Here is an 18,923-nt window from a genome sequence, read left to right as displayed (position 1 = left end):
ATTCACTGATACATCCCTGCACCTAGACAGACTGGATTATGGTAGATGCTCAATGAATACTTGTGCAATGAAAAAATGGAATGACAGGGTCTGCGCAAGGCCACCCTCTGCCCTCCTTAGATATCCCATAGCTCAAATCAGGGTGTGAGGAAGCAGAAATGACAACAACTGGCACCAACAGGTATATAAACATAACACAAAAAAGGTACGGTCCAGATGAAAACATACATCTGTATGAAGACCTGTACAGTCCTCAAAGATCTAAGTGTAGAGTTCCATGTGATCTAGCAATTCCACTCCTAGCTACATACCCAAGAGCAACTTGCACACCAATGTACATTCGTAGTATCACACATTCATAATAGCCAAGAAGTGGAAACAACACAAATGTCTGCCAACAGATAAGTGGATATACAAATTGTGAAATATCCACATAGTGGAATATTCGTTGGCAATTAAAAAAAAAAAGAAGGGACTTCCCTGGTGGCGCAGTGGTTAAGAATCCACCTGCCAATGCAGGGGACATGGGTTCCATCCCTGATCCGGGAAGATCCCACATGCTGCGGAGCGACTAAGCCCGTGCGCCACAACTACTGAGCCTGCGCTCTAGAGCCCACACGCCGCAACTACCAAAGCCCACGCGCCTAAAGCCGGAGCTCCGCAACAAGAGAAGGCACCGCGATGAGAAGTCCACACACGGCAACAAGGAGAAGCCTCCGCCTGCTGCAACTAGAGGAAGCCCGTGCGCAGCAACGAAGACCCAACGCAGCGCTCCCCCCCAAAAAAAGAAAGAAAATAACTTAAAAAAAAAAAAGTACTGACATATGCTACAACATGGATGAACCTTGAAAGCATTATGCTAAGTGAACAAAGCTGTTCACAAAGGACCACAGGTTATATGATTACATTTATTTGAAATGTCCAGAGTAGGTAAATCCATAGAGACAAGAGATTACTCTAGGGCTGAGGAGGGCTGAAGAGGGTGAGGGGACTTAGGGGTAACAACTAAGGGCTGTGAAGTTTCTTTCTGCAGTAATGAAAATATTCTAATGAAATGCTGACTGTGGTGAGGGACACACAGCTCTGAGAATTTACTAAAAGCCACTAAATTGTACACTTTAACGGGTGAACTGTATGGGATGTGAATTACATCTCAGTCAAACTGTTAAGAGTCTGGTCTAACTCTGGTCAAGAGCACTGACTTGCCTCTTCCAGAATACCTGATGCCATTGCTCCAGCATAATGGGGATAAAGTGCTGCCAGAGTCTCATCCCAGAACCATCCAGAGCTGCCTTGGAAACTTCAAGGAAACAATTTGGAGGGGAGCAGGGTGACCAGAGAAGTGTGACTCAAAATTCTTTCTTTCACGGTCCTTTTCTGGCTCTAACTGAAGTCCTCAAAAACCACAGAGAAAAGAAATGACTTGCTACCACCCAAGGAACTGTCCAGGGTTCCTTGGCAAGAAGCGTGCTTCCCCAGCCTGTTGCTTTTCAGCCCTAAGGGGCTATGAATAGGGAAAAACTTCCCTCTGCCCCAACTTCCAAGACAGGAAGATGGGTGGAAAAGTTTCCTTGGCAACCTCTAATTCACCTCCTAAATTTCTTGTCACTCCCCTGTTTTCTGAGGATATGAGCCAAAGGCAGCAGGGTCTTGACAGTCCCCAAGTCCTCAAAGTTTGCAATGAGAATTTAGTGTCTACCTGAGGATTTGGGTCCTTTGCTCCCTGAAGCCAAATCTGGGAACCCCACTGCCTATCCTGAGCTCTGCCCTGCCCATCCCTCGCCATGCTTCCCGCTCCAGGGGCTGCTCTGTGTTGCGCAACAGGACAGCATCCCCGCCCCCCCGCCCCCCCCCCACCGCGAGGCTCAGCTGCGCACAGAACTTCAAGGAACAGCAACAACCCTCCTCCTTACTGGGACAGAGAGGGGTGCTTAAGAGTATAGATGCAGAGACAAACTGCCAGGGTTCAAGTCCCAAATCTGCCACTTACTCAACACATGTTAACTTTATTATTATCAACAACATCCTTAAGAGGGAGATGAGATTATTACAAAGCAAGAAGGAAATCATCTAAAAGAAGACCGATGCGGGATGATCCCACACATGGGTGTCAGGAGATGGTCTAGTGGGTGCCGAGGAGCTCTGTCCAAAAGAACTAGGTTCCAGTCCTGGCTCCCCCACTTACTAGCGTTAGTTTCCTCATCTGTAAAGTGGTGATAAAGTAGTCCCTATTTCACATTCATTAGGTGACAGAAAATATGTAAAATGCCTTATCCAATGCTCAAAAAAAGAACAACCATGAATGCCATTATTTTTAGTTCCTCAATACTACAAAGCCTATTTGCAAAGCCAGAAGTCTCATTGTCAGCAAGACTTCTGCATCTAAGTCAAGCCCTCCTAAGCCAGCTGCAGCCTAGCTGGAGGCCAAGAGATGCTACGTATGGGCCCTCCCGGCTGGGGAGAGGTCCCGGCTGAGCATCAGCCACCTGGCCTACACCAGCCCCTTTAGCCTTCACAGGAGGGGACTCGACAGGGCAGCTGTGAAGGGCTGATTCCAAGCGAGGTATCCAGGACAGTCAAAGAGAACGTTCTGCTTGCCCGGGACCCAGAGAAGCAGAGGACACTGGTGCGTGCTCTTGGATCCCCTGCTCTAAAAGTCACACACTCCCCTTGCAGGACCGAACTACCCAACTCTCAGGACTCAAAGGACACAGTCCTTCTCTTACCCCTTCTGCCCCTTCTATGTTGTGAGATATTTCCCACAGCAGGGATGCGGGACAGGGTGAGGAAGCAGAGAAAGGAGAAAGTCTCTAGTAGGAAATGTTCCTTGGACCAAGGCCCCATGAGAGGCGGCTTCTTTGAAGGCTGAAGAGGAGGTAGGGGTGTGGGTGGCTATCATGGACAGAGAGTCCCATCCCTGGTTCTCGACTAGGCCCATGTAACCTGGACCCAGGTCTCACCAACAGGGTGGGGGGCTGAGGACTAGCTGCCCTTCTGGGCCAACTAAGCAGGATCTAGCTAGAGCCATGCTCTGTCCCCCACCTCCATCCTCCTTGCACACAGTAAGACATGGAACACCAGACATCCTCAAAGCTCTGGCTGACATCACACCATAGGCAGGCCCCAAAGGTCTGAGGCCAGTCTGTTGAAAGCAGACACCACGGCTCTCAGGCAGCTTTCAGAAAGAACAAGGGGTCACCCTGTGAGGCAGTATTTGGAACCAAATGGCAGAACACGCAGGTTACTAAGCAGGCCTGATTCAGAATTAGGGCCTAAACAGCTTTGAGGTCCTCAATCGAGAGGAGAGAAGGCAGGACATGAGGATGAAAAAAAAAAAAGTCTTATATCCAATGGGCCCTTCAACCTGGATCTCGGAACTCGGCCTAGGCGTGTTGCCACGTTCGCCCGGAAGACAGCCTCCACCCCGAGAGGCCCGGCGCTGACTCAGGTAGGCAGCGCCCCTTCCCTAATGCTGGAGGCCCTGACCAACAGTTCTCCCCTAGAAAAGCTCACGCTTTGGGGCTCTGCACTCAGGTTTGGCCTCGAGTGTCCTGAGACTTCCCTGGGGCCGGGAGGGGGCCAAGCTGGGAAGGGGGAGAGGCAGGCACGCCCTGGCCAGAGGCAGAGCGAGCCTGGGCACCGTGGAATGGAGGAAAAGTGTCCCTTGGGCACCGGCCCCGGGCGGCCGCCCCAGATCCGTCTCCCCTCACGGCAGCACTCGTGCGCCCTCCCTGGGCCTCTGCCTGTCGCCAGCCCGTTCCCTTCACTCTGGCGGGGCCTGCTCACTCGACCTAAGGGGAGAGTCTCCTCTGGGTATTCGCCCCCTCTTCCCTTCTCAGCCAGTGCCTCTTCCCAGGAGGAGCGCTTCCCTGTGCTAGTTGCTGCCTGGCTCCATTTAGTAACTCTTCAAAGATCCTGTGTTTGGGGTGAGAGGGATGAAAGAGGAGGGGGCAATTCCACAGCAAAAAAAAAGGGGGGAAACATACCCGGCTGGAGAAAGGGACAAGGACTACCAGCGACTTCCATCCAGCAGAGGCCACGGCAGAACCTGTCAGGCAGTGAGGGCAAAGTACAGAGGCCGGGAAGAGCCAGGCCCAGGGCGGGGGCTCCTGGCTCCGTCAGCCTCCCTTACTCAGCTGAAGCAGGCGACACCTTCCACCACCTCGTCAGTGAAAAGGAGCGAAGCAGCCAGGCCAAGCGGCTCCTGCCTGGGAACCTGGACTGTGTCGCAACCGAAACCACCACTAGCAGAGAGAGCCCAGGCTTGGCAAGGAGAGCAACAGGGACAAAGCCCTGCGGCTTCTTGTGGGCCAGGGTCTGGTAGCCAGAAAATGCATGCAGTCCTCGGACACTACCCAGGAGCAAGGTGGGAGGAAAGGGGCAGGGGGCTAACGGGAAGGAAGGGAGACAGAGAAAGAGGCGGGTTTAGATCAACTTCCTTCTCCCTTCCCCTCCCCCTCTCCGGAAGTGGGCTGCCCCACCCTCCCCAAGGTGCTTTGCTGGGTAACAGCTGGGAGAGGGTGAGGAGGAGACTTACTCCAGCCCAGGTTGTCATAAAGCCATTCTCTCTCCTGCAGCAGGTGGGACCTGGGTAGGGGCTCAAATCTGCGGTAGGAGTACGTGTGAATCAGACATGCTGACCCAGAGAGCGCCAGCAAACCACCCATGGGGTGGGCGGGAGCAGAAACCAGCCGTCCAACAGTGGCACATGGACCTCCTACTTCACAAAAAGCAGTGTTTAACCTTAGAAAAATGCACATTCCACTTATACAGATAGTATTCTGGACATAATATCAGGAGATTCAGGAACCCTGGAGCCCCTTAGGTCCATGGGTTCTAGACTAAGAACCTCTGTCACTGATAGAGAATGAGATGCTTAATCATAAATTTTGCCCAAAGGCTGGGAACAAACCAAATGCTTCTCTACATCCCTTCCAGCCCTGATTCTGGGAGTCTATCTCCAGGTTCCCACCCACCTCCAAGTCTCCATCACTCTTGAGGGCCTGGGGGCAGCAGGCGCAGCCATTCCTCACGCCTGCCTCCAGCCAAGCCCCTGCTGTCTAGGCATCTGCTGTCCTTGTGGCAAACTGGAGCCCTCCCCGTTTGTGTTCTGGTCTCGGCCTTTCTTCTGGCTGCCAGATCAACTTCACATTCATTCCACTACTCGAGGCTAGGGTCTTTCCCACTAGGCAGCTCTTTAAAGATCTCATGCTGGGAGGCCATAAACCCCTCTAGGGAAGGGCAAAGCCTCCCAGTGACCTCACAGCACCTGAGCACAGACACCTGGGAGACCATGCTACTCAGTGTTCACCTTATGTATGAACCCTGGTCAACAGATTCGGCATTTCTGGTACTACCATCTGCTGGCACGTACTTCCCATGTTCTCCACACCATAAAACTACAGGGTAGGGAGCATCTTCATTTTACAGATGAGAAACTTAAGCACAGAAGTTAAGAGACTTGCCCAAGGTCAGCTTCCCCGTGCAGAGCTGGGCCTGGAGCCCAGGGCTTTCGCGCCCACTCCAGCACTCTGCTGTTCCTCACGGTCCCCTTCACCAGCTCCTCTTCGATGCTTCTGAAGCCTAATCTGCTCTTATTTCTCCCAAAAGAAGAATGAGTCCTCGCTCTTCCTCCACAGACTAGGAAGAGGGGAAAGATGTGAAGATTCCGGAAAGGTGCCTGGGACAGCAGGAAGGCCAACGTCCGGGTTAAGGCCAGTGGGGGGCAGGGGCTGTTTTAAAGGCCTACCCAGGTGGTCCCACAGCACCCCCTGCTCTCACTCCTTCCCAAAGTGTGCCCTCATCTCAGTGGAAGAGGTCAGGCTTTATTCTGGACCCTAGGCTCAGGCTTGCCCCTCCACTCAGATGCCAGAGCGGGATCAAATGGCTTCATTTCCCAGTCTCCAGGATTTTGCAATGTGACAGAAGGATTGTTTCCTCAATCTTATTTGTGGGAGGCAGTAAGGGGCTTTGTAAACTGAGGAAGTACCAAGCAGTGACCTCAGAGAGGCTGGGGAGAGACAGGATGGGACTGAGCTGAAACGTCACATGGCAAATCGCTAGTTCTTTAACCCTTCCTCCTTCATTGCATCCAGGAGCCTTCTTTGCACCCTTTGATCCTGAGCAACTGTCACTCTCAACTGCCAGGAGTCAATACACCAGTGGAGCATTCTGGGTAGGAGAGCTCTGGTAAAGCTTGGTAAGCACTGACCAGTGGAGAGTCTGGATGTACACCCCCAGCCCCAGAATGAACTGTGATGTCTCCACCTGGGGAACCCCCACCATCCCTTAATACTCCGTCGAAGAGCGGAGGTGGGCTTGTGTAAAACTGCCAAAGGGCTGCTCCCTTTTTCCAACCAGGGTAGGTGCCTCCCTGACAAAGGAGGCCAGCAGAGCCTGTGACTGAAGCAAAGCTGAAAGCAAGGTGGTTCGCTGCCCTCCAGCTCTCTAAGCTGCAAGTCTCACCCCAAGGCTGGGAGACCAGCACTGCAGCCTGGGCCGTGCAGGGAGCCCACGCGCCTCAAAGCAGCCACAGCAGAGCCAGTGCCTGCCTGGGAAGTCCGGCAGGCGAGAACTGACCTGGAGTGAGATCCGAGCTGAGCCACCTACAGCCCCTTCATGCATGGAAGCTGCGGTGCAAGGAGCACCCCTCAAACCTCCTGTCTTCTGAGCCACTTGAAATGCTGGGCTCCTCTTCAAAAATGGTGGATTCTACTGAGCAACCACGGCTTCAGAAGCTTCCACACCACTCTATCCCTGAGAATCCGCTCACTGGGGCCTGGTCTCTATCTCAGTCCCCAATTACTGTTGCCCGTTCAGCAAACCTTCATTGAGCGCCCACCTCTGGAGCCTGTTGCAAAGTACGGAGGGATCTGGTTCCTGCCTTCTAGAGACTGAGAGGAGGGGAACCATAAACGAGACTCACGACGGTATCTCTGCTTACTTGTTAGGCAGGCAGGATAGCACAGCAGAGCTCTGGAGGCAGCCGGAGGCGGTGGGGGCCCTGCCTTCGCTCCTTACCAGCTCACCGAACACCACCAGCAAGATCACTTGGCACCTCTAGGTCTCAGTTTCCTCACCTGGGACATGAGGACACTAGCTGTTCCCACTTCACAGGATTAGTGCGAAGATGAAATGAGAAAATCCACGCCAGCGTTGACCACGGTCGCTGGTGCGCAGTAAGGTCTCGACCATGTTTTCTATGATCTCTCTTCACTTTCAGGTAGGGACCTTTGTTTCCCATCTACAGGGGTTCTCTGAGCCCTGAGAAGAGCTATAATCTCTAAGAAGAACTTGACTACAAGTACCAGTGTAGCAAAGCTGGTATTCCGTCTCTAGAATGAGGAAAGTCAAATTTCTTCTACCATGGCTGGGCTGTCAGACAAAAAGGGACCCCTCCTTCCTAACACCACTCCTGCCAAGAGAAGTGGGTTGAATGAGAAGGCAGCCACGCCTCGCCCTCTTGAGCGGCCAGAGCGGGAGGAAGGTGTGCCCACTTCTTCCCTTCCTCAATCATTTTCCTTAACTACTCCTTCCTCTCAGAAAAGTCCAAGAAACGGCCGACATACCAGTACCACATGGTGCCAAGGGCTGGGGGAAGCTCACATTGCCAGCCTCGCACTCCATTCGGCTCCTCCCTACCAGTGGGTTACCGTAACCATGGAGACCAACAAGTTCCTCCATATCACAGGAGAGCCTGCCTGCCAGCAGCCCAGGGCTCTGGGGGAGGCAGAAGGCAGCCTGCAGCAGAAAGGTCTGGCTCGCTTTACAGAGGACTGTGGGGAGCTGATGGGAGACTAACCAGTGAAGCTGAGGTGCCTGGGCCTCCCTCCAACTTCCTTTTCTTTGCCCAGTACTTTGTTTTTAGCACATTCATTGTCTGGCTGTATGTGGTGTGGTAGTGAAGGGTGTCACTCTGGAGTCAGACAGATCTGCGGTGGGACCCCAGCTCCACCACTCTGGCTGCTGCGTAGGGAATGGACTGGAACGGTGGTGTGAAGAGCTACACAGATCCACACACACTAAAAGGCTCCAGATCTCATATAATACCTTCTTTTAAGTGATCCAGGTAAGTAAACCCTCTTATCCCTTGTTTATCCCAAATCCCTTTGTTCAAATAGTTATCCAGACACCTTCTTAGCTGAGAGTGATCCCTCACTTCTCTGACTCTCACAGCACCCTATCTGTATCCATTCAGCTCTTCTGACTTTGTGCCTCTATGCCTTCACCCCCTCTTTGAGCTCTGAGAAGTCAGAGGTCACCGTTGTATGCCCTTAGTGCCTAACAGCGCCCCACGTTATAATGCTTACGGAATGTACACAGAGTAAAAGTGGTACCACCTTTTTGATCCCTAAAGTTGCTCCCCTCCTCCCCCAAGGAGATAAGCAAGGGCAGAGGAAGGAAGATCAAAACCTCTGGCCAGAAGACCCCTCCTTCCCCTCTTTCAGGGCATTTACTGCCCCTTTGAAGTTGGTTGGTTACTGTCTGTCCTTCCCACTAGACTACACCATAAGGGGAAGGCCCCCGGTCTGTCTGATTCATGGCTCACAACAATGTCTATAACACAGAGCGGAAGTATTCAGTAAGGTAATGAGCGAATAAATGTGAACGAATGAATAAATAAGAAAACATGTTGGGGCAATCTTCGTGACGGTCTCCTGGGATACACGCCAATAACCCGTATCAGTGTTACTCTGCACACAACATCCAAGTGGGCAGTGGGTCATGAGACCCCCCCTCTCCCCAAAATGGATGACATCCATGGAGCATCAGTTCTACTAACAAGCTTTCTCTCAGGTGGTGACAAGCCCCTTGGCACTCTCATCTGTCACAAAGCTTGAGGCAAAGGTGGTCACCGAGGAGAACTGGAGGCAGGCCCAGAATACAGCCACAGCTGAGGACCAGCAGCACCCCCCCCCATCCCTGGCTCCCCTCAATCAAGCCTAAGTCCTCCTTTCATCACAGAGGGGGATCCCTCTCCTCGAACTTCCTGCTGCCCAACAACCACCAGGCCCTCCCACTTCACACAGTTCTCTCTGCCTCTCCACATTCAATCCCTCCACTGCCGTGCTACCAAAACCACTGTGTCTTGCTGTGACAATGCAATGCAGCTTGAGCCATTCTAAGACCTACTGATTTGGGGAAGTGACAGTGACTTTAGGAGACATTTACTTACTGTTTGCCACACTGAGAGCTGCTTTAGTATTCCTCTTTGAACCATGTACAGATTGCAAGGCCCTGTCAACCTAGAGAGCCAAAAAAAAATTCACCCATATACACCTGCCTTCTGTCCACTGCACAAGCAGCGTTCCCACCTGGCCACCACCCTCCCCCAAACTGCCTCCTGTTACAGAAAAGCAGAAGGACTAAAAACGGCAGCTGGGGAGCTCAGGTGACTCACCCAGCATAATCACCTCCTCCCAGAATCTCCCATCTTCTCCTGGGGTTTTTGCCAACACAAAATAAAAAAGAAGCACGAGATCTTAAAAAAAAAAAAACAAAAAAAAAAAACCCCCCTCTCTCAGCATTTATGCAACAGCCTTTCTACCTGGGTGCAGATTTAACCCTTTGTCTCTGCCCCTTCCAATGCAGTTTCCTTAAAATGTTTTTATGCTGAGGCCGGAAAACAGGCCTTCCGGATCTTATCTGGTTCCAGCTCTACACTGGAAGGTGCTGAATAAGACATGTGCCTCTTTCCACTGCATCTTCCTCTGGAAGTGGAAAAACTACTACCTTCCTACTCCTCCAGTTTCAAAGAGGGAATTGAAGAAGGAGGAGGAAATAGCAGAAAAAAGATTGGGACAAAGTTTGCTGCCCCAGAAGTCACCATGGTCAGAGATGAGAGCTCAAGCAGGACAAGAAGTAACAGAAACCACCTAAGGCCGGCACCACCACTCTCAGAACCTGTCTCCGCCTGGCCGGGCTGCAGTGTGGCTCTTCCACTTACGTGACCACTAGAACTCCAACTGGCTGCTCTTTCCATGAGCAAACTCCCATTGAGTTGTTCCTGCTCAGGAACAGGGAGAGGTGTTATCTTCCTCCTACAACAGATCACTAAAAACCCAAGCAGGTGAGGACACACGAGCTGTGGAATGAGGGACGCCCCTGTTTCCGGTGCTACCTGACAATGGGTCGAATCAGTCAAAATTGAGAATTCAGTCTCACCTGTTCCCAGAACAATCACAGGAGCTGCACATAGCTCTCTAGCAAACTTTTTGGGTAGGAAGTGGTGTGTGTGTGTTTATCTTTGGCATTTGGCATCTAGAAAGACAACTTACTTTTGTGATAGCTGGTGCTATGACTACAAAGTAATGAGAATGCTCCCACAAGGCACATGCAAATCTGCTGCAGCATATTAGTCAAGAAATCCCCAACTTGGGACTTCCCTGGTGGTCCAGTGGTAAAGAATCTACCTTACAATGCAGGGGACACAGGTTCGATCCCTGGTCAGGGAACTAAGATCCCACATGCCATGGGGCAACTAAGCCCGCACACACCACAACTACTGAGCTCGCACGCCTCAACTAGAGAGCCTGCGTGCTGCAAACTACAGAGCCCACGTGCTCTGGAACCCGCGCACCACAACTATAGAGCCCAGGCGCCCTGGAGCCCATGCACCACAGCTAGAGAGAAGCCTGTGCACAGCAAGGAAGAGCCCGCACTCTGCAACAAAAGATCCAGCATGCCTCAACAAAGATCCCGTGAGCCACAACTAAGACCCAATGCAGCCAAAAATAAATAAATAAGTAAATAAAAAATCTTTAAAAAAAAAAAAACAGGCAAAAGACTAAAAAAAAAAAAAAAGAAATCCTCAACTTACCAAAAGTTCTGTTCTGAGAAGGAACTATTTTTCCATAGAAACATGTTACAAATGATGGCTGCATTCTCAGGCCAGCCCACCCCATCAGGGCCCACCACTGTATCTGAAGTAGTGTATTAACCATACTTAACACTTAAACCAGAGTTCAGAATAGGAAAATGAATCAGTGTTCCAACATGGGACCTAGGAACGTATCTTTGCTCTCCAAGGAGCGTGGGCCGTAGAAACTGGGGTTTCTTAACCTTCAAACTCTGGGTGAGGGCTTGACATAAAAGGACTTGAGCATCTGGGGGTGGCTGGGTAGGAGGGAGGGTCTAAGGAGATATGAACCTAGGTGGAGATGAAGAATAAGGCTGGAGGAGAGGAATTCTGAATGGATACTGCCTTACAGGAGAGAAGGGTTAATTAAAGGAAGATCAAGTAGAACTTCCAGAGAGAGAGAAGGGAGCCTGGGACAGTCCCCTGACATATCAGGGGAAACACTCTTTAGAACTGTCTTCCCTGCTGGGTACCTCCTTTCTACCTCACTGGGCCTGCCGCTACCACTGCAGTCTCAACCCTGGGCCAAGGGCAGAGACTGCTGAATCCTGTTACTAAGTGGCCATGACCTGGGCAGGTGCCTTGGCTAGCTTGTTGGATAAACGGAGGAGGGCTCATTTGTCAGAAGCTGGGTGGAGAAGATTGGAAAGCACAAGTTTCTCACTGGGACGGAGTACATGGCAGCTTCTGACTTTAGGCCTAGGTTGCCCCTGAAGCCAAACACTGTTCATTTTCTGGTAGCAACGGCAGTTCTCCTCCAGGGTGCCCTAGCTGTTTGTGTGCATGACCTAGGAGCAGAGAACATGGTAAATGAGATGACAGCTATTTTCCATTATAAGTGCCTTCTTAAAAAACACTTTTATACTTAATTCATCTTCTCAGAGACAGAGTCTGAGGAAGAGAGTCTGACTGTACTGGTTTCTAAGAGAAAGGAGTGGTCCAGAAAAGGCCAGTTTAGCCCTGGCTAAGGCAACGGGGAGATGTGGGTTCAGACTTCATTGCTGGAGGTTATGAGCTTTCTAACGTCTGTGATTTGAACACGGGAGCAGGGCCCTTTGGTACAGATTAACTCACGTGCCGGTGGAAGCCCTCAGGAACTAGATCCACCAACTGACCGGTGGTGCTGGGGAGGAAGGGGGCCACTTTGGGGCATTGTTAGATGCACTATTTATTACACAGACTGCAGACAAGAGAATGCTGGTTGTTTTGAAGGAGGCAAGCAGCCAAGTTTCTAGCTCTCCACCTCCGAATTCACTCAGAGAGGGCAGGGAAGAAAGGATGGCTGCAAAAGGAATACAGATCCTCCCCAACAAATCCTGAAGGGCAGCTCTCATTGCCAACAGGCATGGTGGCTTAAATAAAGACCGGAAGATTGAGAGAAAAACCCCACCCAGGATACCTCCGGTCAGAAGAACCTGGCTGGGCAGCGGGAGGCCAGTGCTACCCATCCTGGCGTTCCATCTAGTCCATGCAAACACCGAGTACAAGGACAAAGACCCCATAGTCGTAAGGGGGTTTCTATCAAGAGAAAACAAAGGGCTAAAGTCAGAAATTATTCAACACCATCCAAAACACTTAGAACAATGCCTGGCATATATTAAATGCTCATGACACGCTAGCTATTATTACTATAATTCCATACGCTTTCCCAACTTATTCAGTAGGTTGCCAGAAAAAGATATGGCTTTTGAATAAGTTTTTATGTTTTTTTAAAATATGATTTTTAAAAAATTAATTATTATTTATTTTTGGTTGCATTGGGTCTGTTGCTGCGCACGGGCTTTCTCTAGTTGCGGCAAATGGGGGCTACTCTTCCTTGCGGTGCACGGGCTTCTCACTGTGGTGGCTTCTCTTGTTGTGGAGCACGGGCTGTAGGCGCGTGGGCTTCAGTAGTTGTGGCTCAGGGACTCCAGAGCGCAGGCTCAGTAGTTGTGGCGCACCGGCTTACCTGCTCTGCAGCATGTGGGATATTCCCGGACCAGTGCTCAAACCCGTGTCCCCTGCATTGGCAGGCGGGTTCTTAACTACTGCACCACCAGGGAAGCCCAGATAAGGCTTTTGGCTTTAACTTCTTTACCCACTGCTTACCACAAATTCTCTATTCTCCGAAAAGAGATGGATCTTTCAAACCGGCCTAGGAAAGCGCTAGAGTCGAAGACCAAGTTCTGGTCACCTATTTGCACAGCTCAGACTTGGACGTGGGTTTCTGGCAGAGCGAGAAAGGGCTCCAGCAGCTCAACTGTTTTATCCCTTCCATAAAAGGCCACTCTACTTGTCCCTGATAAAAAGCACTTTAAACACACACATCCAACCCTAGGAAAATCCAGAGTACACACCACAGCTCCTGAGACACACAATGTCAATAACCTTGCCAAGATTTTCTAGGTATATGGAACTGGAAACTTTGAAAATTAATAGTCACAATGGGAAATGTGACCGGTATTTAAGAAACACACACACACTCACACAGTGTGGCTAGAGTCCCTGATTGTTATGTACTGAAGAGCACTGCCTCTTCCGTAGTGAGAAGAGGGAAACTCAGAGCCAGGGTAGTGGGGGTGAGCGTGGTGGTGAGAACTTAGCTGCACTCCCAGCTCCTGAATGTCTCTGGCTTGGAGACTCAGCAGCCTTCGTGGCAGCCAGGCTCCCACCACCAGCTGTCCTTCACACAACATAACAAGATCACTGTTTGGGAAGATGGGATTTTCGGTGTTGGGTTTTGTATCCCATAAGCTGGCATGCATCTGTCTCAGGGGCAGTTTCCTGAAACAGCTGCATGTCATGGGCCCCGGCAGACAGGATTTGAGATACAGGAGAAAGATAAATGAGATACCAGAAGGAGGAATTCAGGGATGATAAAGGTAAGAAGGAATGAAACTGTCTAGCTGTCCTTTTCTCACTCCTGTCCCACAAGAGCTGACTTTTCCTACCTGGTCCTCACTAAGGAATCACAAACACTCCTGTTTCCCTTTCTTGACAGACCCAGGCTTCCTCCTGGCATCTCCACATTTTTACCCTGACAGCTCTAACACATCAAGTGACTGTGGTATCTAAAACTGATGCTGGGGCTTCCCTGGTGGCGCAGCAGTTAAGAATCCGCCTGCCAATGCAAGGGACACGGGTTTGAGCCCTGGTCCGGGAAGATCCCACATGCTGCGGAGCAACTAAGCCCGTGCGTCACAACTACTGAGCCTGCGCTCTAGAGCCCGCGAGCCACAACTACTGAAGCCCGTGCGCCCAGAGCCTGTGCTCTGCAACAAGAGAAGCCACCACAATAAGAAGCCCGCGCACCGCAACGAAGAGTAGTCCCCACTCGCCGCAACTAGAGAAAGCCTGTGAGCAGCAACGAAGCCCCAGCGCAGCCAAAAATAAATAAATTAATTAATTTAAAAAAATAATTAAAAAAATAAAGCTGATGCTGGCTACCCCATTAAGAGATGACCAAGGTCATGTGAGCTGGCCCGACATGTTCTGCTGCACTTGTTTATGGGCAAGAAGATTAAAACAACCTGTCAGGGGAGGGAAGGGGGCAAACCCTGTACACAGGGCAAGCACTGGGAACACCACACAGAGGCCTCCTGCCAAGAGATCTTTTGCTCAAATATAAAGCAGAAATCTCTCACCAAACACCAAACCAGCTAACTATGCCGAATACCACTTATGATCCAGTGACCTTGAGGCACTGCTCCATTTTTCCAAAGTTCTTCGTATAAAAGGTTTGATTTTTTTTGGGGGGGGAGGGGTCCGGGAGATTAGAAGGATGAGCAACATAGGGCCCCATTAAGAGTCCCAAATTAAAATAATACCCAAGCAAAGGCTCTCTGTCTCACCAAGAAATGTATGTGGCATAGGGCTTAAGAAAGAGGGGTGTTTCCAGGGTACTTTTGCATAAAGAAAGCACTCAGGGGCTTCCCTGGTGGTGCAGTGGTTAAGAATCTGCCTGCCAGGGCTTCCCTCGTGGCACAGTGGTTGAGAATCCGCCTGCCAATGCAGGAAACACGGGTTCGAGCCCTGGTCTGGGAGGATCCCACATGCTGCGGAGCAACTGGGCCCGTGAGCCACAATTACTGAGCCTGCGCATCTGGAGCCTGTGCTCCGCAGCAAGAGAGGCCCTGATAGTGAGAGGCCCGCGCACCGCGATGAAGAGTGGCCCCCACTTGCCGCAACTGGAGAAAGCCCTCGCACAGAAACAAAGACCCAACACAGCCAGAAATATAAAAATAAAAAAAAAATTAAAAAAAAAAAAAAAAAAAAAGAATCTGCCTGCCAATGCAGGACACAGGTTCGAGCCCTGGTCCGGGAAGATCCCACATGCCGCGGAGCAACTAAGCCCATGCGCCACAACTACTGAGCCTGCGCTCTAGAGCCCGCGAGCCACAACTACTGAGACTGTGAGCCACAACTACTGAAGCCCGTGTGCCACAACTACTGAAGCCCGCATGCCTAGAGCCCGTGCTCCGCAACAAGAGAAGCTGCCTCAATGAGAAGCCCTCGCACCGCAACGAAGAGTAGCCCCCGCTTTCCACAACTAGAGAAAAGCCCCCCCAAGCAGCAACGAAGACCCAATGCAGCCAAAACTAAAATAAATAATAAAATAAATAAATTTTTAAAAAAGATCTGTGCATTTAAAAAAAAACAAAAAAAAAGAATCTTCCTGCCAATGCGGGGGACACAGGTTCGAACCCTGGTCCAGAAAGATCCCCCATGCCGTGGAGCAACTAAGCCTGTGTGCCACAACTACTGAGCCTGCGCTCTAGAGCCCGTGAGCCACAACTACTGAAGCCCACACACCTAGAGCCCGTGCTCCGCAACAAGAGAAGCCACCGCAATGAGAAGCCCGCGCGCCACGACGAAGAGTAGCCCCCGCTTGCTGCAACCAGAGAAACCCTGCGCGCAGCAACAAAAACCCAAAGCAGCCAAAAATAATTAAATAAATAAATTTATTTTTTCAAAAAAAGAAAGCAAGCACTCAGTTCTCAGATGGCTAAATGCCCAATCAGAAGTCAAACTATCAAAACAAAACTTCCTATGACCATTTCTTGTCCTATACAAAATCAGAATTGGGAGGCCATTTAGGTACAGCTCCAGGGCAGAAGGGCTCAGGCAGCAGGGAGTCAGGGTCGTCCTCTCTGACCAGAGGGTTAACCTCACAATGACATCACTAGCCACCAGACACAGGAAGGAAGGGAGAAGGCAGTCAGCACCTGAGCCTGTGGCCCTGTGGTTCCAGGCCATCTGGGCTCTCCACAGGGTTACTGTAGAAATTGGCCCCTGGCTTTGCTAAATTAGATCCTTTCTCCCCTGCTCTTCTGCAAAACCATTTGTCACAGCCCCTAAATAACCAATCTTCCCCTCTTAGCAGGCTTGGGCTGCTACCATCTGGTCTCTGCCTTAGGCACTCAAGTCTCGGCAGAAAGAGGATGTTTCCATTTGGGTGCTCCCTTGGCTGTCTGGAGAGGTCGGCAGACGGGAACTAGGGTGGCACCCTTCTCTAGCCAGCCAGAGGCGGATGCAAAATACCTGCTGGCAACCTGTGCTCCCTCTCCAAGCTCCCCTTTCTAGCAAAGGAGCAGCTACCCCTTCCTAACCTTCCACCCACAGTCTCACCCCAGCCAGGGAGATGCACTCATCCTACAAGAAGTGAAGGTAGTTAAGTCCAGCTTAGGAGCTAAAGAACCTGGCTTAGGGAAGAAAGGGATATTGTGCTGCAAAGGATTCCAAGAACAAACTCTCCGAACCGCCCACCAAGCTCTTCTGAAGAGCGGGGGTATTTAGAAGCGCTTTCCATTTCCCCACGTGTTAGAGAGGAGGGTGGCCTCGGGCAGACACACACCTGGCTGGGTCATCATCTCCCCTCAGGAGCCCTGGTCTCCCTAACACCAGAATAAGTCCACACCTGCCACCGAGGACCAGCCTGAGATGGTAACGTGCTCCGGGGTTCACATACTCACGCGTCCATTAATCTTCCTCCAGATCGCTGCTGTCATGCAGAGCAGTGAGGCGGGCTGAGTCCCGCTCTGAGCCCCTGAGCCGGTCACTCCAGTTTGCTTGGTGTATTGTGGGGGGAGGAGGGGGGGCAGGAGAAGGAGGAGGAAGGGAGATTATGATTCTCTATTTTCAAGCCCTGCCCCTAAAACCGAGGAGGGAAGCAGCTGGGTTCCCACTGCAGGAGAGCTCCAATCTCTGGGCGCTACAGCTGCATACGGAGAACTCTGGGGAACATGCACATCCAACACGCTGGGAAAAGGAGGGGAAACCAACCCGGAGAGAAGTGAGTTGGTCTCCTGCCAAGAACTCTGAATGGTACTCCTATCAGAACTAGAACATAACAGGAGGTAGGCAGGTTTATGGTCTCTGGGGAAAGGCAGGAGGGGAAACAGTAAAAGCCGGACTAGCATGGGAACAAAACTTGCTCCCTGGCAGGAGAGCAGACAGCCCAGCTGTCTGCAAGGCAGCAGCCACATACAGTCAGGTGAGACACTGTCCCCGTTACACCTTTCGGAGGCAGACAGTCTACACCCTAACCTCAGGTCGGTTTTCACATGCTTTGGCTTTGCCGGCTGTGCCCTGAACCCTGCAGTTTGGAGCATGGTCATTTCTATGACCCTGTAAGTTAAGGTCCACCACTTAAGGACCTGTGCCCCTGACTGCCAGCGGCAGGAGGGAAGGGCACTCTCGCTGGTGTGTTGTACAGGGTCGAGCAGAAGCCACAGATGGCCCCTCTCACGGAGAGGAAATGCTTCTCCTTTGCCAGAGCAGAGCCCAAGGCTGCCACAGAGAGGTGCTATTTAGCGACAGAAATGTCTGTCAGGAGTGGCAGGAGAAATGGCCACCAAGTACTTCTTTCTCACCAACTGCTACCATCAGCCGCCACAGGCTGCCTCTGAAAAGCCTGCAGAACCTCCGGTGGCAGCAATGGCCTGTGAGTCACTCCTCCATGAGAAGAGGGAAATTGGTCCTGCCCCTGGGCCTGAAGAAGCCCCACAGTGTCCTCAGCCAGCTCTGCTCCAAAGCTAAAACCAGTCCCACCTGCCAGGACGGAAACCTCGGACAGCCTACCCTCCACCCACACCTGCATGTAGAAAAACCAGTCCTCTTACTCTGCCACATGTGGGGGCCATCCACAGTCACCTCAGCAGGACGCCCAGCACTGGGAACAGGAAGTGATGGCTTCATATTCAAAGCTCCCCTTAAACACACACACACACGATTTATATGTATACGTACACATACATGGGGTAAATGTCTATATACATATATATATACACACACTGTAAAACTGATTTGCAGACCCAAATCGTTTCTGGATTTTTCTTTCAGCTGGCAGCTCCCTTTCCCTGCCTGCAGCTCCAGCCTTGCCCTCGTCCCTCCCTAGAGTCTCACTCTGGGCTCCTGCCACCTGTCTTCAAGTGTTCTCTCAGACCTCCAGGCCTTTGCCACGGCCTCCTACCGCCTGGAACGCTTTGCCTCCATCCTCTGTTCCCATTCTTCTTCCTGGTTAGCCTCAGCTCAGACATCACGTCCTCCAGGAAGTTTTCCCTGCTCCACCTCTCTGACTTCACAGGGTCCCTGACACGTCACTCCAGGTGTCCCAAAGACAGCCGCCTTCTTGCACTAGGACTTCGCTCTTGCGGAACGGCCTGTCTCCTTCACAACTCTCGGTGGCTGTCTTGTTCACCACTGCACAAGAGTGGGAGCGACCTAAGAGAAATTTCCAGGGCTTAAGTCAACTCTGTGTCCTCAGTGCCCAGGCACAGTGCCTGGCACCTAACAGGCTTTCAAGCAATGCTTTCCTAATTCATGAGAGAAGGTCAGGGTCTTCCTGCTTTTTTCGGAGTGACTCTACCCAACAGCTCTTAACACATCGCTGCTCCACGTGACTACTTCACCCTAGGCCAGGGCTAGACTGCTGGTGCCCACTGCTTTTAATCCATTCTCGAGGGCCTTCTGGTGTCTCTACGGACGCAGACTCTGGCAGGATTTCAGAGCTCATGGCCAGTGTGTGGAGCTGGGGCCTACTGCCCTTTTACCTGTCCTTCCCCAGCCTCCCCTCTGCCATGAGGGC

The 18,923-nt window shown here is 51.4% G+C and overlaps 1 protein-coding gene across 19 annotated transcripts in view; it reads right to left on the bottom strand.

Moving 5' to 3' along the window:
- Positions 1–18,923, bottom strand: part of MARK2 (microtubule affinity regulating kinase 2) — a 58,376-nt gene that overhangs the window by 16,143 nt on the left and 23,310 nt on the right. For 14 of the 19 annotated variants that reach the window (XR_005020889.1, XR_005020890.1, XM_036860240.1 and 11 more), the window contains exon 2: positions 16,810–16,905. The exons of 2 other annotated variants lie outside the window; for them this stretch is intronic. Coding sequence is in view for 13 of the 17 variants with exons in the window: in XM_036860240.1 (XP_036716135.1) it covers positions 16,810–16,905 (96 nt within the window). In the remaining 4 variants the exon portion in view is untranslated. Of the gene's footprint in view, positions 1–3,986; positions 4,049–16,805; positions 16,906–17,958; positions 18,048–18,923 lie in introns of those variants that run through there. 3 more of the 19 variants (XM_036860226.1, XM_036860235.1, XM_036860234.1) reach the window with 3 other exon arrangements.

The sequence above is a fragment of the Balaenoptera musculus genome, chromosome 8 (assembly GCF_009873245.2).
Source record: "Balaenoptera musculus isolate JJ_BM4_2016_0621 chromosome 8, mBalMus1.pri.v3, whole genome shotgun sequence".
Classification (NCBI taxonomy): Eukaryota; Metazoa; Chordata; class Mammalia; order Artiodactyla; family Balaenopteridae; genus Balaenoptera; species Balaenoptera musculus.
Note: the sequence above shows the minus strand (reverse complement) of the source record. Positions and strands in the feature narration are given on the sequence as shown.